This window comes from Thermobia domestica, chromosome 14 (genome assembly GCF_964235325.1).
Source record: "Thermobia domestica chromosome 14, izTheDome1.hap1.1, whole genome shotgun sequence".
NCBI lineage: Eukaryota > Metazoa > Arthropoda > Insecta > Zygentoma > Lepismatidae > Thermobia > Thermobia domestica.
The window spans coordinates 153,978,891-153,995,790 of NC_137467.1; the positions used below are offsets into that span (position 1 = coordinate 153,978,891).

Consider the following 16,900-nt stretch of genomic DNA (forward strand, 5'->3'; position numbering starts at 1 on the left):
TGGGATCCGCAAATATGCCGGCCGCGCGGTCCAAAACAATCAGTTACTCGCTAGTTCTTCGCTTCACCGCTTCCGCTGCCGGCGCTAGACTAATGTGATACGAATCTGTTCTATTGTTTTTGTGAAGTTGTAATTCGAGGAAGTGCGTATGCGTAGTGTCTAGGTCTACTCGAAAAGATGAAATGAAATTTTTGAGTTTTACGTCCCACGGTTATGCCGGTTAGGCTAAAGAAGACGATGATAATGAGAAATGAATGAAATGATGGAATGAAGAAAGTGGGAAGAAACGGGAGAACCCCGAGGAAATCCACGTGTTTGTCCACCACAAAGTCCACTTGGCATAGGTCTACTCGAGTTTGTGGATTCTTGAAGTTCAAATTCCTCGGGGACATCTGGTCATATTTCTCTTATCTATCTATGTAACAGTAGAGAAAAGTTATAAACAGTCATTACTGCATTTAAAATTTTCATTAATTTTTTAAAATTTTTATTTGTTTTTATATTTTTGCTTGTGTTAAGTATTTGAGTTATCCGGAGCCCAAGAACACTACATTTTCTCATTAGATAATAAAAATACAAACAAACATCCTATGTTCAGGTTTTATTGGTATATTTTTGTATCAGGTTACCTTAGATTAAGCCAATAGATAAATCTGTGTGATTATTAGAGTGAGTGCGAGAAAAGGGTTTCCTCTTACTTATTCGTATGATTAAGCGAGAGGCAGCCTCACTTAACTCTAGTGTTATCCGTTCGCTTCCGTAAAAGTCGGATTCAAAATTTTTGTTTTTGCAATTAAATTTCTATCTGAGTTTTTCTGTGCTCATCAAAAATAACAGGATGGCGACCCTACTTTGTTTCAATATTTCCACACTGAAAGATGCTAGTGTTTTAGAACCTTTGGGCAGTTCGGGACGCTACACTGGCCAAAATAAAAGTATATTTTTGGTGTGGGGTTTTATTTGTTTCCTAAATTTTAAATGTAAACAAGTTGCTTTTTAACAATTTTTGGTAATACTGAACACATCACAACAATGTACCAAATTCACAACCATAAGAGGTAACTCAAAGTGGCAGCTTCTCGAAAATTAAAATACTCAATAACTTTTTTAACAACTGTCCAAGTTTTCCTAACAAACATTAGAAATCACTATACTTTTTTATCATATGACCCACAAGTAAGGGAGTTATGAAGTATTAAATTTTCAAACGACCTCCATTTTGAAACAGTATAACGGATCGGATTCGATGTTTGTAATATGAATGAACTAACCAAATTTGGTTTCAATCCATTCGCTTTTAGGAAAGTTACTGTATCCACTATTTACTAGAAATGGATTCTACTATTATAGAAATAGGGCTAGATGGATATCGTGAGATCTCAGCAATGGGTGAAAATACCAGACAGGGTTATTACAAACCAGAAATTATAAGGAGGTCGCTGGCAAGAGGATATGACAAACTGGGGGTCGTGTTAGGAATTAGGTTGAGAACTACTGATTTAACTACATTTATATTAAATACTGTACATGCCAGACAATGGGTGTGTTCATGCAATGCAGCGTTTTTCACTTTTGTACACTGTTTCCAACTCTTGCCAGACAATTAGGTCAATATAGATACCGTAGAAAGAGAACAGTTTACTAATGAGACAAGGAAAAGAAAATCTATTTAGGTTGAGTCCTTAGAAGAAGTCAAAGACAGAAATTGAAGAAAACTCAGTGGACAATTGTTTTATTCATATAGCAGTCAAAGGCCGTGTCCAAAAGCGCATAATGCACACTTCGAGGATGCACACTCGAAGTCTACAAATGGAGTGCACACTAAATAGTGTACACTTCGTCAAATTAGCTTTTGATCCACACTCGTTTACAGCGCCTCATCGTGGTGGAATATGGAACATTGATAACAAAAGAAGGGAGAATTTCGCGTACTAGAAAAAATTACCATGCTTTTTTTTTTTTTTTTTAGATGAATGACTTTCCAGTTATATTAGAGATAAATATATCACAGATTGACAATATGGGGTAACCATAAAATGACTTGAGAGTTTCTTTCATGTATGCCAAAAGCTTCAGTTTTGCAGTATCTGCAAATATTTATCAGCATAAAAACCACTCAACTATTGGCGATGTTCTATTTTATTAGGCATGCTTGCGCGAGGGAATATTTATTAATCCCCCGGAAGAAAAGCAGCACTGGTGGTTAGGGCGCTGATGACACTGTTGCGAAGTAGCTTAGGAATTTTATTACAGGTGAAAGTAGGAATTTGCAAAAGCGTTAGGACACCGAAGGTACCGAGGAGAGCGCTATTTACAATAATGTGGCTCAAAAATACTTTGGGAGAGAGTTCATATTGAGTATAATTCCTTTGTGTACGGTAGATACAAAACAATGACACTTTAATTGTCACCGTTCTACTGTATTGCTCAGTTACAGGCATACTGATTAGACTATCTCTACCATATTGTGCTAATGTTGAAGTTCCTTATATGTTACTCTTTCTTTGTGAATATATAGATTTTACCCGTATATCTTCAAAATAGTGCCTCCATGTTCTTAATCTACACCAAAAGTTAACTCTTACAAGGATGACAAGGAAAGAAGTGGTGGAGTTGAACAACATGAGGACCAAAATTAACAGGAAAAAGCTATTGTGTCACTATGAAATACCAATTTATAAGGATCAAGTGTACTCAAGGTGGATAACCCTAATTAAAATAATATGTTAAAAAATATAAGATTACTACTTATAAGCCCGCTTAAATGAGTTCTGTACATTGTATACACTTCAACATCTGAGTGCACTTCACTATGCTTTCGGCGCCCTACATCTTTCTTGAAATATACCCGCTGTCTCTCCTACATGCTTCCCACTACGAAAATGGTTACTCAGTAACGAAACAAATCCCCTCGACCAAATATAATCATAAAAAACTACTATCAACCTAATAAGAATTTTATGAAAATTAAGAGACGGTTTTATGAAAAAATACAGTATGCAATGTAGTGGCTCTCATTGTTCAACTATACGGAAGGAATTATTTGTTCATAATCATTTCATAATGGGATTATATAAATTAAAAGGAAGGCAAGTCTTTATTTTGGCCATTTCATTCAATGAATCGTTCAATGAACCCATTCGTAACCAAGACTGAAAAGAACATCTCCTGCGAGCATATAACCTTCTTTCACTCGCTGTTGCTCGCTCGGCAATAATATGTAACTAAATATTAAACTTTGGTATAGAAATGAACCTAGTTACTAACTACATATATGAGCTAACAGGCGAGTTCTCAAAAACGGAACCGAAAGATCAAATCGCTGAATCGAAGAATCAAGAAAAAAGAAAAAAGAAAAGAAAAGAAAAGAAAAAACTGTCCAAAGTAAAGACTTACCAAGAGGAATTTGTGAAATCTTTGATAACTGTGGAGAAAGAAACTTTTGATCTGTATTTCACTCTTTGGCAGCTGTCAAAAATGGCTAATGTGTGGTAATTGGTATATTACAGTCTCTTAAGTGCAAGGAAATATGGTAGATTTGAAAGGAATTTGTTTAGAATCAAAACTAGGCCTATCTACCTACGAATTAATATTTGCAGCTGCAACTGTAGCTGTAGGTAGAGAAATGAATAATCTAGGTATTCATTATTCTATGATAGAACTTAACATTTTAATTCATACGCCATTAAAATTTTTCATTTACGTGCAAATAGCTCCATTACCGATAGTATAATTATTTCAATTAAGCTACATAAACCACGTAATATTTAAACACAAATGCCTTTATAGCATTATCAAAGAAACTATTTGGTTGCTTTCCCTATACAATTTTAAATTCCATTGCATACTCAAAGAACACAACATAAATACATTTGTTATTTGCGTTACATTTTTATATCCCACTTGTAAAATCACTAACTTGTATATTTATCAAGTAAACTATTATTAGATCAGCCCACAAATTTATTCAACTCAACAAAAATATTAAACATATGTCCTTTAAAATTTTATTAAGTCACTTTGACATTATTGTTGTTCCTACGACGAAGAACTCCCATCTTAAGTACGCAAGTGTGCTAACGTAGTGTACATCCTCGCACACTACGTTATGCACTCGCAGACTTGTGAACTTGGACCTTTTGACGCACACTAGGTGACGTCATTTCCGGAAATAAGCGTACTTCGAATGCACACTTGTATCTTTTGGACACGGCCAAAGTAAAAATCTGCAAGTTGAAGCTTTTACGTTTATGTTCATTACAGACGTGACAGCAAAAAGCTACTGATAAAAAAAAGTCTACTTTTGGTGCAGAGGAACTACATAATTTATATGGTTTGCCCAACATTGTTAGGGTCGTGAAGTCTAGGAGGCTTAGGTAGGCGGGTCATGTAGCTAGAATGGAAGAAAGCAGAAACGCTTTCAAAGTCTTGGCAGGAAGACCAATCGGAAAACGACCATTAGGAAGACCTAGGCGCATATGGGAGGGCAATATTAAGATGGATCTCGCAGGGATTGGAATACAAAGTAGAAACTGGATGCAGTTAGCTAAGGATAGAAGTCAGTGGAGAGCTTTTGTTAACGCGGCATTGAACCTCCGGGTTCCATAGGCCATAGAGTTAGTTACTTAGTTTGGTGCAGAGTCGTAGCTAGAGATTTCGGCGCCCAGGCCAAGTAGAATTCATCGCTTCCTACATTCATCTCACCAAGCTTTTCCTTCTGTTCTTTGTTAAAACACACTGTATAACGAAAGCAGTTTTTGTTGTTATGCTTCACTGAATTTTTATCAAATTGTTTCGGCAGACAATTGCAACAGTCGAAAGCGATCATTGTGTATTCATTTATGCCAATGTAGGATATCTGATACCTTACAGTCTTCAGTACGTATACGTATGTTGCATATATCAGATATATGTTATATATCTATCTATCTGTATGTGAGACCCTTACAGCCTATATACAGTTCTTTAGGGATGCGCACGAGACAAGATTTATGGCTGTCTCGTCTCGAAAATGTGCTGTAAAAGTGAGGTCTCGACTCGAAAAATGTATATTTCTCTATTGGAAGAGCCGTGTCTCGACTCCAATTTTGTGAGGAAAATCCTGTCTCGACTCGTGTCGTGCGCATCCCTACAGTTCTTTTTTTCGTACGGGAAATAAGTTTACTCGGAAAACTTATACGGCAAGCACGTATAAAACATACATTTTCAGTTATGCGTTTGTTGCAGGATAATACATAGGGTTGTACGTTAGGTCCAAAAACTACAGGATTTACGCATGTAACCTACGTTTCTACGTAAGCCACGTACGTTCTTTTTTTTCAGTGCATCTCAGCAAGTAATAATAGGGAAAAGAACCTGTCCACACTTCTCAGAAAATAGGTGTCCAATGTCCAAGATAACGGAATGTCCCGCTTTCAGACGTTTAAATTCATATGAAACAAAAGGGGAGTTTCTCTGGTTCCGAAAAATGTCTTTAAATTAGGGTTGTCCATGATAGAGATAGGGGTGTCCAAGTTGAGAGATTTTAGTGTATTTTAATAATAGGTACAATAAGGCGCAACTAGATTTAATTAACATCTTCTAGTGCTGTCAATGTTAAGTAATTTCCAATTTCTTTAAAGATATTTAAGGTTATTATTTTGAGTCAGAGTAGAAGAAAGTACATACCTGTAATCAGAGGATATTGTATATACGAAGGTCAATCACAAAGTTAGTTGCACTGCTTAAGAAAATAAAACAGGATGGAAATTTTACAATAACTTTATTTGTATCGCTAAGTTCCATTCTCAGTCTACTTTTCAACATAATTACCTCCGTTATTTAAGCATTTGTCGAGGCGTGGTATAAGTTTGTGTATGCCTTCTGCAAAGAAATCCCATCCAACGCCCAATAACCATTCTTGGGCTGCAGCTTTCACCTCGTCATCCGAGTCGTATCGTCGCTTTGAAAGTTCGTATTTCATGGGACTAAACACATGGAAGTCACACGTGAGAGGTCTGAGCAATAAGGAGGGTTATGGTTTCCCCTCGCGCTCAGCACCGTCAATATCTGTATGTCCGTTCTCAAACATGTTGCTCCACTTCGCGATAGCGTGACGTGACATTGCACTTTCACCATCCACTTCATGCAACTGCCTATAAATTACAGTGCCATTACACCTTTTCGCCCACAAAAAACGGATCACTGCACGCATTTCAATTTGTACGCCACTTGCAACTATCGAGACATGTTTACGACTGATTATCAGAACACCTGCACTTGCCTCGTGAAAGCCGCTGAGTCACACGCTACAGCTGTATGTCTGCAGTGTTGCCACACAGTGTGATCAAAATTGCCTTTAACCGAAAATATTTACAAAGGAGTGCAACTAACTTTCTGACTGATCCACGTAGAACAATGTATGCAAGTCCTCGTTGTTACGTCAGTAAGTAACTACAGAATTATGTTGTACTCTATACCCCAGTTGGGTAAAATGTTTACTAATAAAGAAACAAGAAATTCTACTGTGAAATTCGCACTCTACGGCTCTTTTTCAATCTTTCACTCTTTCACGTATACACAGCTCTATAAACATTTACTTTTGCCTTACCTAAAAGTACTTTTTTCACTCTTTGCTCTTCTTCTATAACATCTTCATTCCTCTCACCAATATCTTCTGCATTAACAGGAACATATTCGGCTTGCATATTACGTTTAGCACATTCGGATAACTTTTTAGCACAACCCATTTCCAACAAAAATAAAATTAAAATAAACACAAGAAAATGTACAAGGAATAAATATAACTCCATTTTCATCTTTGAAGGGTAAGACACATTTATTGGTACCAAACAATCTCCCCAGGATGAACACAAGTTCTCTGCGAATGAAATCAAAATGAAAAGAAAATAAGAGCATGATTAAAATACATTTAAAGATGTCTACAGAGTGTTTCAAAACAGCACCGACAACGTTTGCGAGGTGATTTCTGACACCAAGATAAGACAAAAAGTATAGACCAACTTGGGTGCACAAATGCTTCCTTTCGGAGTTATAGGCTGTCGAAAACATGAACATTTGAAGTTTAAAGATCCATAGTTCCAAAACTATGGGACCTACCGTAGTCGGGTCAAGACTTCACTTAGGAACTAATATGTGGGCTATCTAAATATACATGTTCCAGAATCCTAAGGTACTACGCACAATTTTTATGGGAGCAGTTTGGCTACAGGCAAATAATTTGAAGTACTCACCTATTACCTCTATAAAAATTGTTGCGGAAGTACAGCAGGATTCTGAAACTTGGATATTTGGAAATTTGGATATTCATGTTAGTTCTTAAGTTAAGTCTTGACCCGACTACGATACGTTCCATGGAGCTGTGGGCCCTTAAAGTTCATTTTTTCATGTTTTCGACAGTCTATAAGTCCGAAAGAAGGAATTTTTGCACCCATTTTGGTATATGTTTCGTCTTATTTTGGTGTCAGGAGTCACCTCCCAAACCTTGTCGGTGTTGTTTTGCAACACCTTGTATATAATTGTAATTACGTAGAGAATGATAGATTCATTAGCATCGTTCAACTTACTTACTATGCATTTACTTGTAGAATTGTCATTCTATGCCTTTAACGTATCCAATTGCTTAAAGGGGAATTAAAACCTGCACATGGCGGTATTTGTGTTCTCCAGACGTCGTAAGTAAAAGGAAGGCAAACGGGGATTGTGCCCCGGGCGCCGAATTGTGGTGGTGGCGCAAAACGGCAAATATTTATTTTTACTATACAGCAAGAAAAGGAGTTTAACAAACTGAAGATCATTAACAATTAACCTTTAGAAACTTAACAGGACAACAAGGACTCACGAGGACATTGTGAAAACCTTTGCCCACAAAATTAAATTTTAGTTCCAGCTTTTTGTACTTTCCTTTAATTTACATCGATTTAAGAGATTTGCAAAATGTCCTAGTATAATACTCGAGACAACAGCTTGAATGTTTGTCATAATTAAATATTATATTCTAAAGGATTCAGACTGTTGATTCATTCTACACATACGCATATCCTGATATAATTCCAAAAACATTGTAATTTGCAGCCATTTTGATAAGATTATAAGAATATATCAAGCATACTAGTCTCGGATTATTTTGCAGTCAATTACTAATTAGTTTGATGTTTTATCTTGTACTAAAAATTAATTTATGTACTGCAATTTTAAAATCAAGCCTTACCACTTGAAGAAAACATGGATTAGGAGAATTACTATTTGATGCCAATATCAGGTGTAGTCGGAGAGCGTTTTGGTTTGATTGATCAAGAAGGAAGGGGGGGGGGGTCGGTAAGGCGAGTTTTTGCTCCGGGCGACATTTAGCCTAGTTGCGTCGCTGTCTTCAGAAGCATTCTTGAAACAATAAAAGCTTTTTTTTTATCAACTTCAGTGAGAAAATGATTTATATTATATCTCCTCAAGTTCTCTATTTTTGAAGAAGTAACAGATACAAACTTCTACCTTTTTAAATAATTTAGAATTTAATATGATTGTGCAAAGGATATTCACTGTTACAAGGTTCAAATTAACTCCCGTTGACAAAGTTGAGTCATACAATCCTACTTGAGAAACTGGAATCATAAAAAGGTCACTTTTATTTACAATGTTCTCAATTACAGTTCGATCTTATTGACCTTTTCGTAGCCTACATAAACTCAGAGAGTGTTACACAAACAGTTCCTTTACTTTACAAAACTGTTAAATGGCCTACCCGGTTGCAACGATGTGAATAGACTTTGAGAGAGATGGCTGAAATTCAGCTCAAATGTAGAAGAGACTGTGTATATTCTGTATTTAAAAACGCATATTGTTCTAAAATGGATGGAACATAGTCAAGAAAAACACGAAGTGTTAGCATTAATGTCAATCGAAAATTAATGAAACACAAATAATTCCTCCACTTATCTCAAAAACCGAAAGAGGGAGATGGCTGAAATTCATTCGAATGTAGAAGAGACTATGTAGATTCTATATTCGGAAAGCAAATTGTCCTAATATGGATGGAACATAGTCAAAAAAGCACGAAACATTAGCATTAATGTCTAATCAAAAATTAATGAAACACAAATAATTCCTCCACTTATCTCAAAAGCCAAAAGAGGGAGATGGCTGAAATTCAGCTTAAATATAGAAGAGATTATGCAAATTCTATATTGCAGAAACAAATTGTTCTAAAATAGATGGAACGTAATTAGAAACACGAAACATTAACATTAATGTCAATGAAAATCAATGAGAAACAAATTGTTCTAAAATAGATGGAACATAATAAGAAAGTACGAAACATTAACATTAATGTCAATGGAAAATCAATGAAAAACAATTCCTCCACTTATCTCAAAAGCCAAAAGAGGGAGATGGCTGAAATTCAGCTTAAATATACAAGAGATTATGCAAATTCTATATTGCAGAAACAAATTGTTCTAAAATAGATGGAACGTAATAAGACACACGAAACATTAACATTAATGTCAATGGAAAATCAATGAAACAAATTATCCTAACATAGATGGAACATAATAAGAAAGTACGAAACATTAACATTAATGTCAATGGAAAATCAATTAAAAACCATTCCTTCACTTATCTCAAAAAATAAAAGAGGGAGATGGCTGAAATTCATTCAAATGTAGAAGAGGCTACGTAGATTCTATATTGCAAAATCAAATGGTCCTAAAATGGACGGAACATAGTCAAAAATTATGAAACATGAACATTAAAATCAATTAAAAATCAATGAAAAAAATGCATTCGTCCACATATCTCAAAAACTATAATAAGGAGATGACTAATTGAAAGCTTATTGCAATGACTTAATGATAACGATTCAGCTTGAAAACAATGTATAGCACGCAAGGGCGCCGATCCTGGGGGGCCGAGGGGGCCCGGGCCCCCAAAGCTCATGTGGGCCCACTCATTGTATTTGTAAATTTATAATATTTGGCATAATTTGAATACAATTTGTCTTAAAAATCCTCATATATACTTTCTGCATCTGAATGCCCCCCCATAAATTCTCAGAGAAATCGCCGCCCTTGATAGCACGTAAGGTAAATGTGCATAGAACATTGTCAAAAGTCAAGTTGTTTGAGCAAAATCAATAATAATGATAAAGTGTATACATCTTCTACGAATTATCCAGGGGAACCTACGCGGAGCTTACATGCTTGAAATAACATCTGAATTTGGAATTTCCAGACTCTTTAGCACGCAACATCAAATTTGATCTGATCATGTGACACAGTCTGGTCCTTATGGCAAACCGGATAAGCCCTGACTGTATATTATAAATAATTATTTTACTGTGAGCATTTCAACATTTTACATTATCACCTATTTTAATTTCTCTTTTTTTTTTTTACTTTTATAATTGTAATTAAACGTGAAACTAGATTTAATAGCACCTATTTCGCGCTTAACAAGCAACGAAAATACATATTTATTTTAATTTGGATATTTTCAATAACTCACTTTAGACTGTTCTACTGCTATTAAACAACAGTAATTCTTCAGCCTTGAAGAAACAATATCTAATTTTTATCAAATCACTTTTTTAAAACATGCGATACATTCAAAATTAATGTTTTGAATGTTTAAATAGTAGTTTCTTTATCCAATCTTTGGAAAGGATCAGCTCATATCTGGCCATCGTGTTACCTAATTAACGTGAGTACACTTTTTGTAATTTATAATTTGCATGCAAACAATAAAAGGAAATTAAAAAAAGAGAGCATTACATATCTGATCCCTACTTCACATCCCATCACCCCTTAAAAGTAATCAAATTTGACTATTTTTTTATTTTATTTATTTATTTATTTATTTATTTATTTTTTGTCAAAATATCACCTAATCAAATTACGCCTATCTGAAATTTTACTGTAAAATGACTACAGTGACTTATGCCACTTGATCCTTGTGATTTTGTTTATTCTTTTCTTTTGTTTTCCTTTTTCTTTTTTTGCATAAGCTACAGAATGGGTCAAATTTTAGTTTATCTCCTGTTTTTAAATATGTATTTCTTCTTGCACGACTCTGACACTTTAGTGTATTAATATCTTACACTGAATGATCCATGTATTTGATTTCTAACATTTGAGAATACTCGTATCTTTATATTTTCTTATGGCTTAACTCTAAGTAACTAACTCTAAGATCTATCTAATCCGGAAGTTCAATGCCGCGTTCACATAGCTCTCCATTGACTCCTATCCTTATTGTGTTTTTCAGATGTAAAGCATCACGGGCAGTAGCCAATGCTGTGCGATATTCCGCGCGGTGTTGCCGGATTTCGGACTCCCCTTTCCCTTCTCGCTCTTCCTCTAGTTGATATTATTACACATACATTGGCAACATTATTCACAATGTAAATATACTATTCCAGCAAACTCAAAGATTTTGGCTGTGTATCCTAGAAGTATATATAGCAACTGAATAACCTACCTATTAACTTATTCCAGTGGAACTGCTAAACGTTCGTCTTCAACACTACTTTCACTATCGTCTATGTCAATATTTCGCCATTGTCTGAATCTGACTCTTGTAAATTTTTTATTATGAGTTCCAAAAATTGTAAACACAAAAAATAATTCTTCGAGCTTCACTTCGTAGCACTTTTTTTTTTTAAAAAAAAAAAAGAAAATTCCGCACTTGTACTCGGTTTCCTTAAAGACATTGTCAACTATAATTTTGGAGAACAAATGAACTACCACGAAAGAAAGCAACCTAGACACTGATGAATTCTGTTTATGCTAGAAGAAGAGAAGTTGCGTTCCTACACACACAATCAGCTCCTTTGCTTCCATGTCTGTTCCTATAATAACATACTCTTATACTTGATGTAGTCTCACAACAATCCATCTGATTCGTAAGCAACACGATATGGTCGAGTTTGTTTTGGGTTACAATAATTTATGACACCACTCAGACGCCTGGTGCTTTTGCATCCCTGCTAGAGGAGTAAAGAAGGAGTACGTAATTGGCCACACATACGTAAGGTATTAAAACGAAGAAAAAAAAATCATACTGCGTTTCTTCTGTCGAATAAGGAAGAATCTTGCATGAAGGCAATTTCAAGACAATATTACGAATGTCCCATACCTTCTGTTCTTCCACATGAGCTCCCGCCGGGAATCGAATATATATATATATATATATATGAATCAAATTGCAGAGGCTTGTTATTTAATTCAATCGCTTACTATTCTCAAGGGTGTAGAAAGGGGGGAAAAGAGGGCCTTGACTTTCCAAACTATTTCCAGCCCCGAAATGAGGTTCATCTAGTATATGTTTAGTAAACTTATTTAATAGTTAATGGAAATTAGGAACGTTTATAATAAAATAAGATTTTTAAAAAAAGAAAAAAAAGAAATCATCAATACAGTTTCTGTACCTAATTACAAGGACGCTGATTTCTCTGTAAATTGGGGGGGGGGGTGCATTCAGATGCAGAAAGCATATATGATGATTTTAAGACAAATTGCATTCAAATTATGCCTAATATTGCACATTTACAAATAAAATGAGGGGCCCTGGCTCCCTCAGTCCCCCCAGGATCTCTCACTACTATATTATTGCATAATAATATCTGAGTTGATATTTTTTCGAGATTTTTCCTTTTAGTATTTTAACCTACATAAACACAAAGTCGGATAAACAGACAGCTAGAAACAGCGTTTGTTTTCTTATGAATAGCTTATTGATTTATCTCTTACAATCCGCTTTTCAACTTCAGTACTGTCAAGATCCGTCTTTTGTTAAGGTAGCATCGAGAAAACATAATATGTGTATAGTATGCATGGTGAGTTAAAATGCTTTCATATTCTGAAAGAGGTCATTTGTTCTGTTTTTAATGTGTGAAAAGCTTTCCTCCCCCTGAAAGTAATGTTCCCCTAGAACAGCCTGTTGGTTACACCCCTGATTATCCTTTAATAAAAGTTGAGTTCCATTTCCAAATCGAAGAAAAATCCACTGAAATTAGACGGGACTCAACGCTCGTTTTACTAATTGTTTTATATGGAAACCTTTCAAAGCGTGTATCATGACAACCAGTTGTCATAAAAAGATGTAGTTTTCACGTATGTGTTCGTAATTCTTTTCTCTACTTCGTAAAGTGAGCAGTTAATGTGCTAATACAATATTTCTAATAAGCGCCTCTGCTATTGTCAAGATTCGCAGTCGCGCGAGAAGTCAGCGTGCAGAACTGCTTGTCGCGAATTGTCAACACCGCTCAAAGCCAATTGGACGCCGCGTAAAGCCAACTCAAGGCCATGCCGCTTCTCATCTGAAATCTGCTGTAGCTAACTGTATCCAGTTTCTATTTTCTATTCCTATTCCCGCGAGATCCATCTTAATACTATTCTCTCATTTGCGCCTAGGTCTTCCGATTGGATTTCCAGTTTGAAAAGGTCCCTACTTTCCTCCATTCTGGCTACATGTCCTGCTCACCTGAACCTCCTAGATTTGATGCCTCTAACAATGTTTGGTAAAGGATATACGTAAATTATGCAGTTCTTCGTTATGAAGTTTCCGCCATTCCCGTTCCTGTTGGGTCCGAAAATTCGTCTCAAGATCTTGTTCCCAAATACTTTCAGTTTGTGTTCTCTCTCAGAGTAAGCGATCATGTTTCGCAATCACACAAGATGACAGCCATGATTATAATTTAATGTATATTAAGCTTCAAATTCCTCGATGGAATTCGTGACAAAAAGATTTTGAATTGAAAATAACACGAAATCCCTGCTTTTGATCGACTTTATGAAATAACACTAAACAAATTTTTCTCTTGGGGTCGCGTTAGCTCCGTTGTAGAGCATGGGGTCCCGGGTTCAAACCCTGCTGCCCCCAAGTGAACTTTGTGCTGGGCAAACACCGTGTGCGTGGGTTTTCTCAGGGTTCTCCCGTTTCCTCTCACTTTCTTTATTCCACCATTTCATTCATTCTCATCATCACCGTCTCCTTTAGTGTAGCCGGCATAATCGTGGGACGTAAAACTCAGATTTCATTTCAAATTTTTCTCTTCAACTCTGGTATTTAATAGTTTTCTCTTCCTAGTCCTTTTATGATTTTTCTGCTTACATATGACAGGAACACTGAACATTTTTCGTATATCATTATATCTAACACCATTTTACCACGACTTCTTCATCTTGTTTGACCTAAATTACTATAACACAGCTTAAATTTGGACCCAAACGCTACTTAAATTTAGACACAACTGCTCCTTATCGGAAGAAAATAAAGATTTTAAATTAGTCATTGTCAATGGCGGTCTATTCTTCTCTAAAACATAGGGGGGCAGTGGTTTGTAATGTTTTGGCAATGTGGAAATTTTTTGACATTCAAATATTATATCGAAAAAAAAAAGAGATTATAAATGTATCTTTCACGTAAAAGCTATTTTTTTCATTTTATGTCTGTCTCAGTGCTTGACTATTGTTTTAAGGTCATAGTGACATCACTAGTTTCTTATATGCTATAAGTTGTCAGCTGACAAAATATAAATGAATACATCCTCGTATTCTTTCACGATTTACGTGTAATATATGCGATGTTGGTATATTGAGGGTGTATTTTAGTTCTACAATTTATCAGACTAAATTTTACTTACACATTATGTCTTAAATAGCTTTGATGTTGATCAGAGAATGTACATTAAAATCTCTTTAATATGATAGTTTAGCTACTAGTGCATTTTTCTCTATTGTATGTCACCCTGGGATGGTATGTTGTAAAATATTAACTACAAGACATGAACATAAATGTTATTACTTTTACATTTGTAAACTCCAAAAATAAATATGTAATTAGACTTAATCTATAAATCTCAGTTTAAATCTTGGTATCATCATCATCATCATCATAGGTAATCTGCCATTATTGTCAGGCAAACTGCCGCAACTGAGAATCTTTCATGCTACACGGCCTTCCGCTAACCTCTTCGTCTTCACATACGATTTTTATGTTTTGATATCGTCCATTAATTGCAATCTCCTTCACCCAATTCCTCTCTTTCCTGCCACCATACCCTCTAGCACGTCCCTCATGATACAGTTCCCTTAGCGAATGTCTCAACTAGTTTCCATTCCTGTTCCTAATAATATCTAAAGATTTCTTTTCTCCCCCAACATTTCTCAGATCCCCTCACTAGTTTTCCGCTCGACTCAATTAATTTTCTCTATTCTACTCCACACCCACATTTCGAAAGCTACAGTCGTTTCTCATCGTTTTTGCGTAATGTTCATGTTTCTGCCCCATACAGTATATTACTCCACACGAAGCATTTTATGAGTCTTTTTCTCAACTCTTTATTCAAAGACCCACAAAATAGTATTTTCTTCCCTATAAAGACTTCTTTCGCCATTCCTATCCTTGCTTTTATTTCACGTTCACATTTCATATCATTACTACTAATAATACCCAAGTATCGAAAACTGGTCACTTGTTCCAATTTCTCCCCTCCTATTTCTATATTTGACACCGACTGTTTCATTCAAATCACCATGGCTTTGGTCTCTCTAATATTTATTTTCATTCAATATTTTTCCATATGACCTCCACTACTCTCTGTAGTCATTCGAGGCGTAGATCCATCGTAGACGATGTACGGGAGAAGCTCCGGTAAGAATGATACACGGTGAACAAAATCATGAGAATTTGCAACGATTCTGGTGCTACCTACATGGTACATATGTTAAATATTGATACATGCAAAAATCCTTGTACTTGTAATAATTACTCCGACCCTCATTCCACCCGCACATGTACGAACATGCAGCAACCGCTTAAGTGTGTACTGATCAAAATCCTGCTTACAGTTACAAGTGCAAAGGTAAAATATCTGCCAAAGAAGCACACCTTGAGCTTGTTGTTCCGTTACGCACTGCAGAAACTTACACAGCTTCTACCAACCGATTTCTCGATGATCCTGTCACTGTTTAAAAAAATGCTCGTGTATCTCATCCTCACCCTCCAAAATATCTATCTTCTGGACGATATGCTATACACAATATGCGTGTTGTTACTGCACATTATTTCCGACAACAATTGTGTAATCCCTCTTCCTTTTATCCCTTAAATGAGGGATGGAAAACATTTTTTTTGCTTTAATGGCCACATTGATAATGCCCAATCCCCAAGAAGGCCGCATATGGTAGTTTTGAACATACCTAATTTTTGTAGCTATTTTACAGATATTAGGGTTACATTAGTAATTTATATAAATATTCATAACGCTGTAACATATTAAAAACATAAAGTAAAAAACTTATCGTTTATACAGAGTGTAACATGAATGCATATCTAAAAGTGTCGAGGGGCTTGCAGACATCCAAATAAGTAAAAATGTTCCTATAAACATGGGTCCAATGCCGCTTCGTTCCCGAGATACTGGGTGTTCAAATGTCGAGTCCCTCCAATGACTTACTATGGGAAAGTGAATGGAAATGTTCAATATTACAGGAATAATACAATCAAGTGGAATTATGCCTGTGCAAATACATTAAATAGAGAATGAATCTAATCAACATTTGCGGTTATTGTGTTGTCAAATTTGCCAACCTGGTACAAAGTGTTATGCTTTCAAATAGTACTAGGCGTCCATACGAAGTGGGCAACATTGTTACTCAATAACATTACTTCCTGGCTTTTAACATTTAATTACTTTGTGCCTTCATACGTAAGTTATTCTCATGTGCATTCATTTGTAACAACACAAATGGAAGAGTTTTGATCTGTGAACCGTTGTTTCCTATTGTGGGCCGTTAATTGACTTCACACTTGGACACCTTGCCTTTCGAAAACGAAATGGGATGTGCCCCATGTTTAGGAACGTTTTGATGTTAGCAACCATATGCTAACGTGTGGACGCCTACTG

At 35.7% G+C, this 16,900-nt stretch overlaps 1 protein-coding gene across 1 annotated transcript in view; it reads right to left on the bottom strand.

Moving 5' to 3' along the window:
• LOC145670413 (phospholipid-transporting ATPase ABCA3-like) overlaps window positions 1-16,900 on the bottom strand; it is a 541,163-nt gene that overhangs the window by 204,922 nt on the left and 319,341 nt on the right. The window contains exon 20 of the mRNA XM_081739072.1: window positions 6,590-6,859. Within this exon, the coding sequence (XP_081595198.1) occupies window positions 6,590-6,859 (270 nt within the window). The remainder of the gene's footprint in view (window positions 1-6,589; window positions 6,860-16,900) is intronic.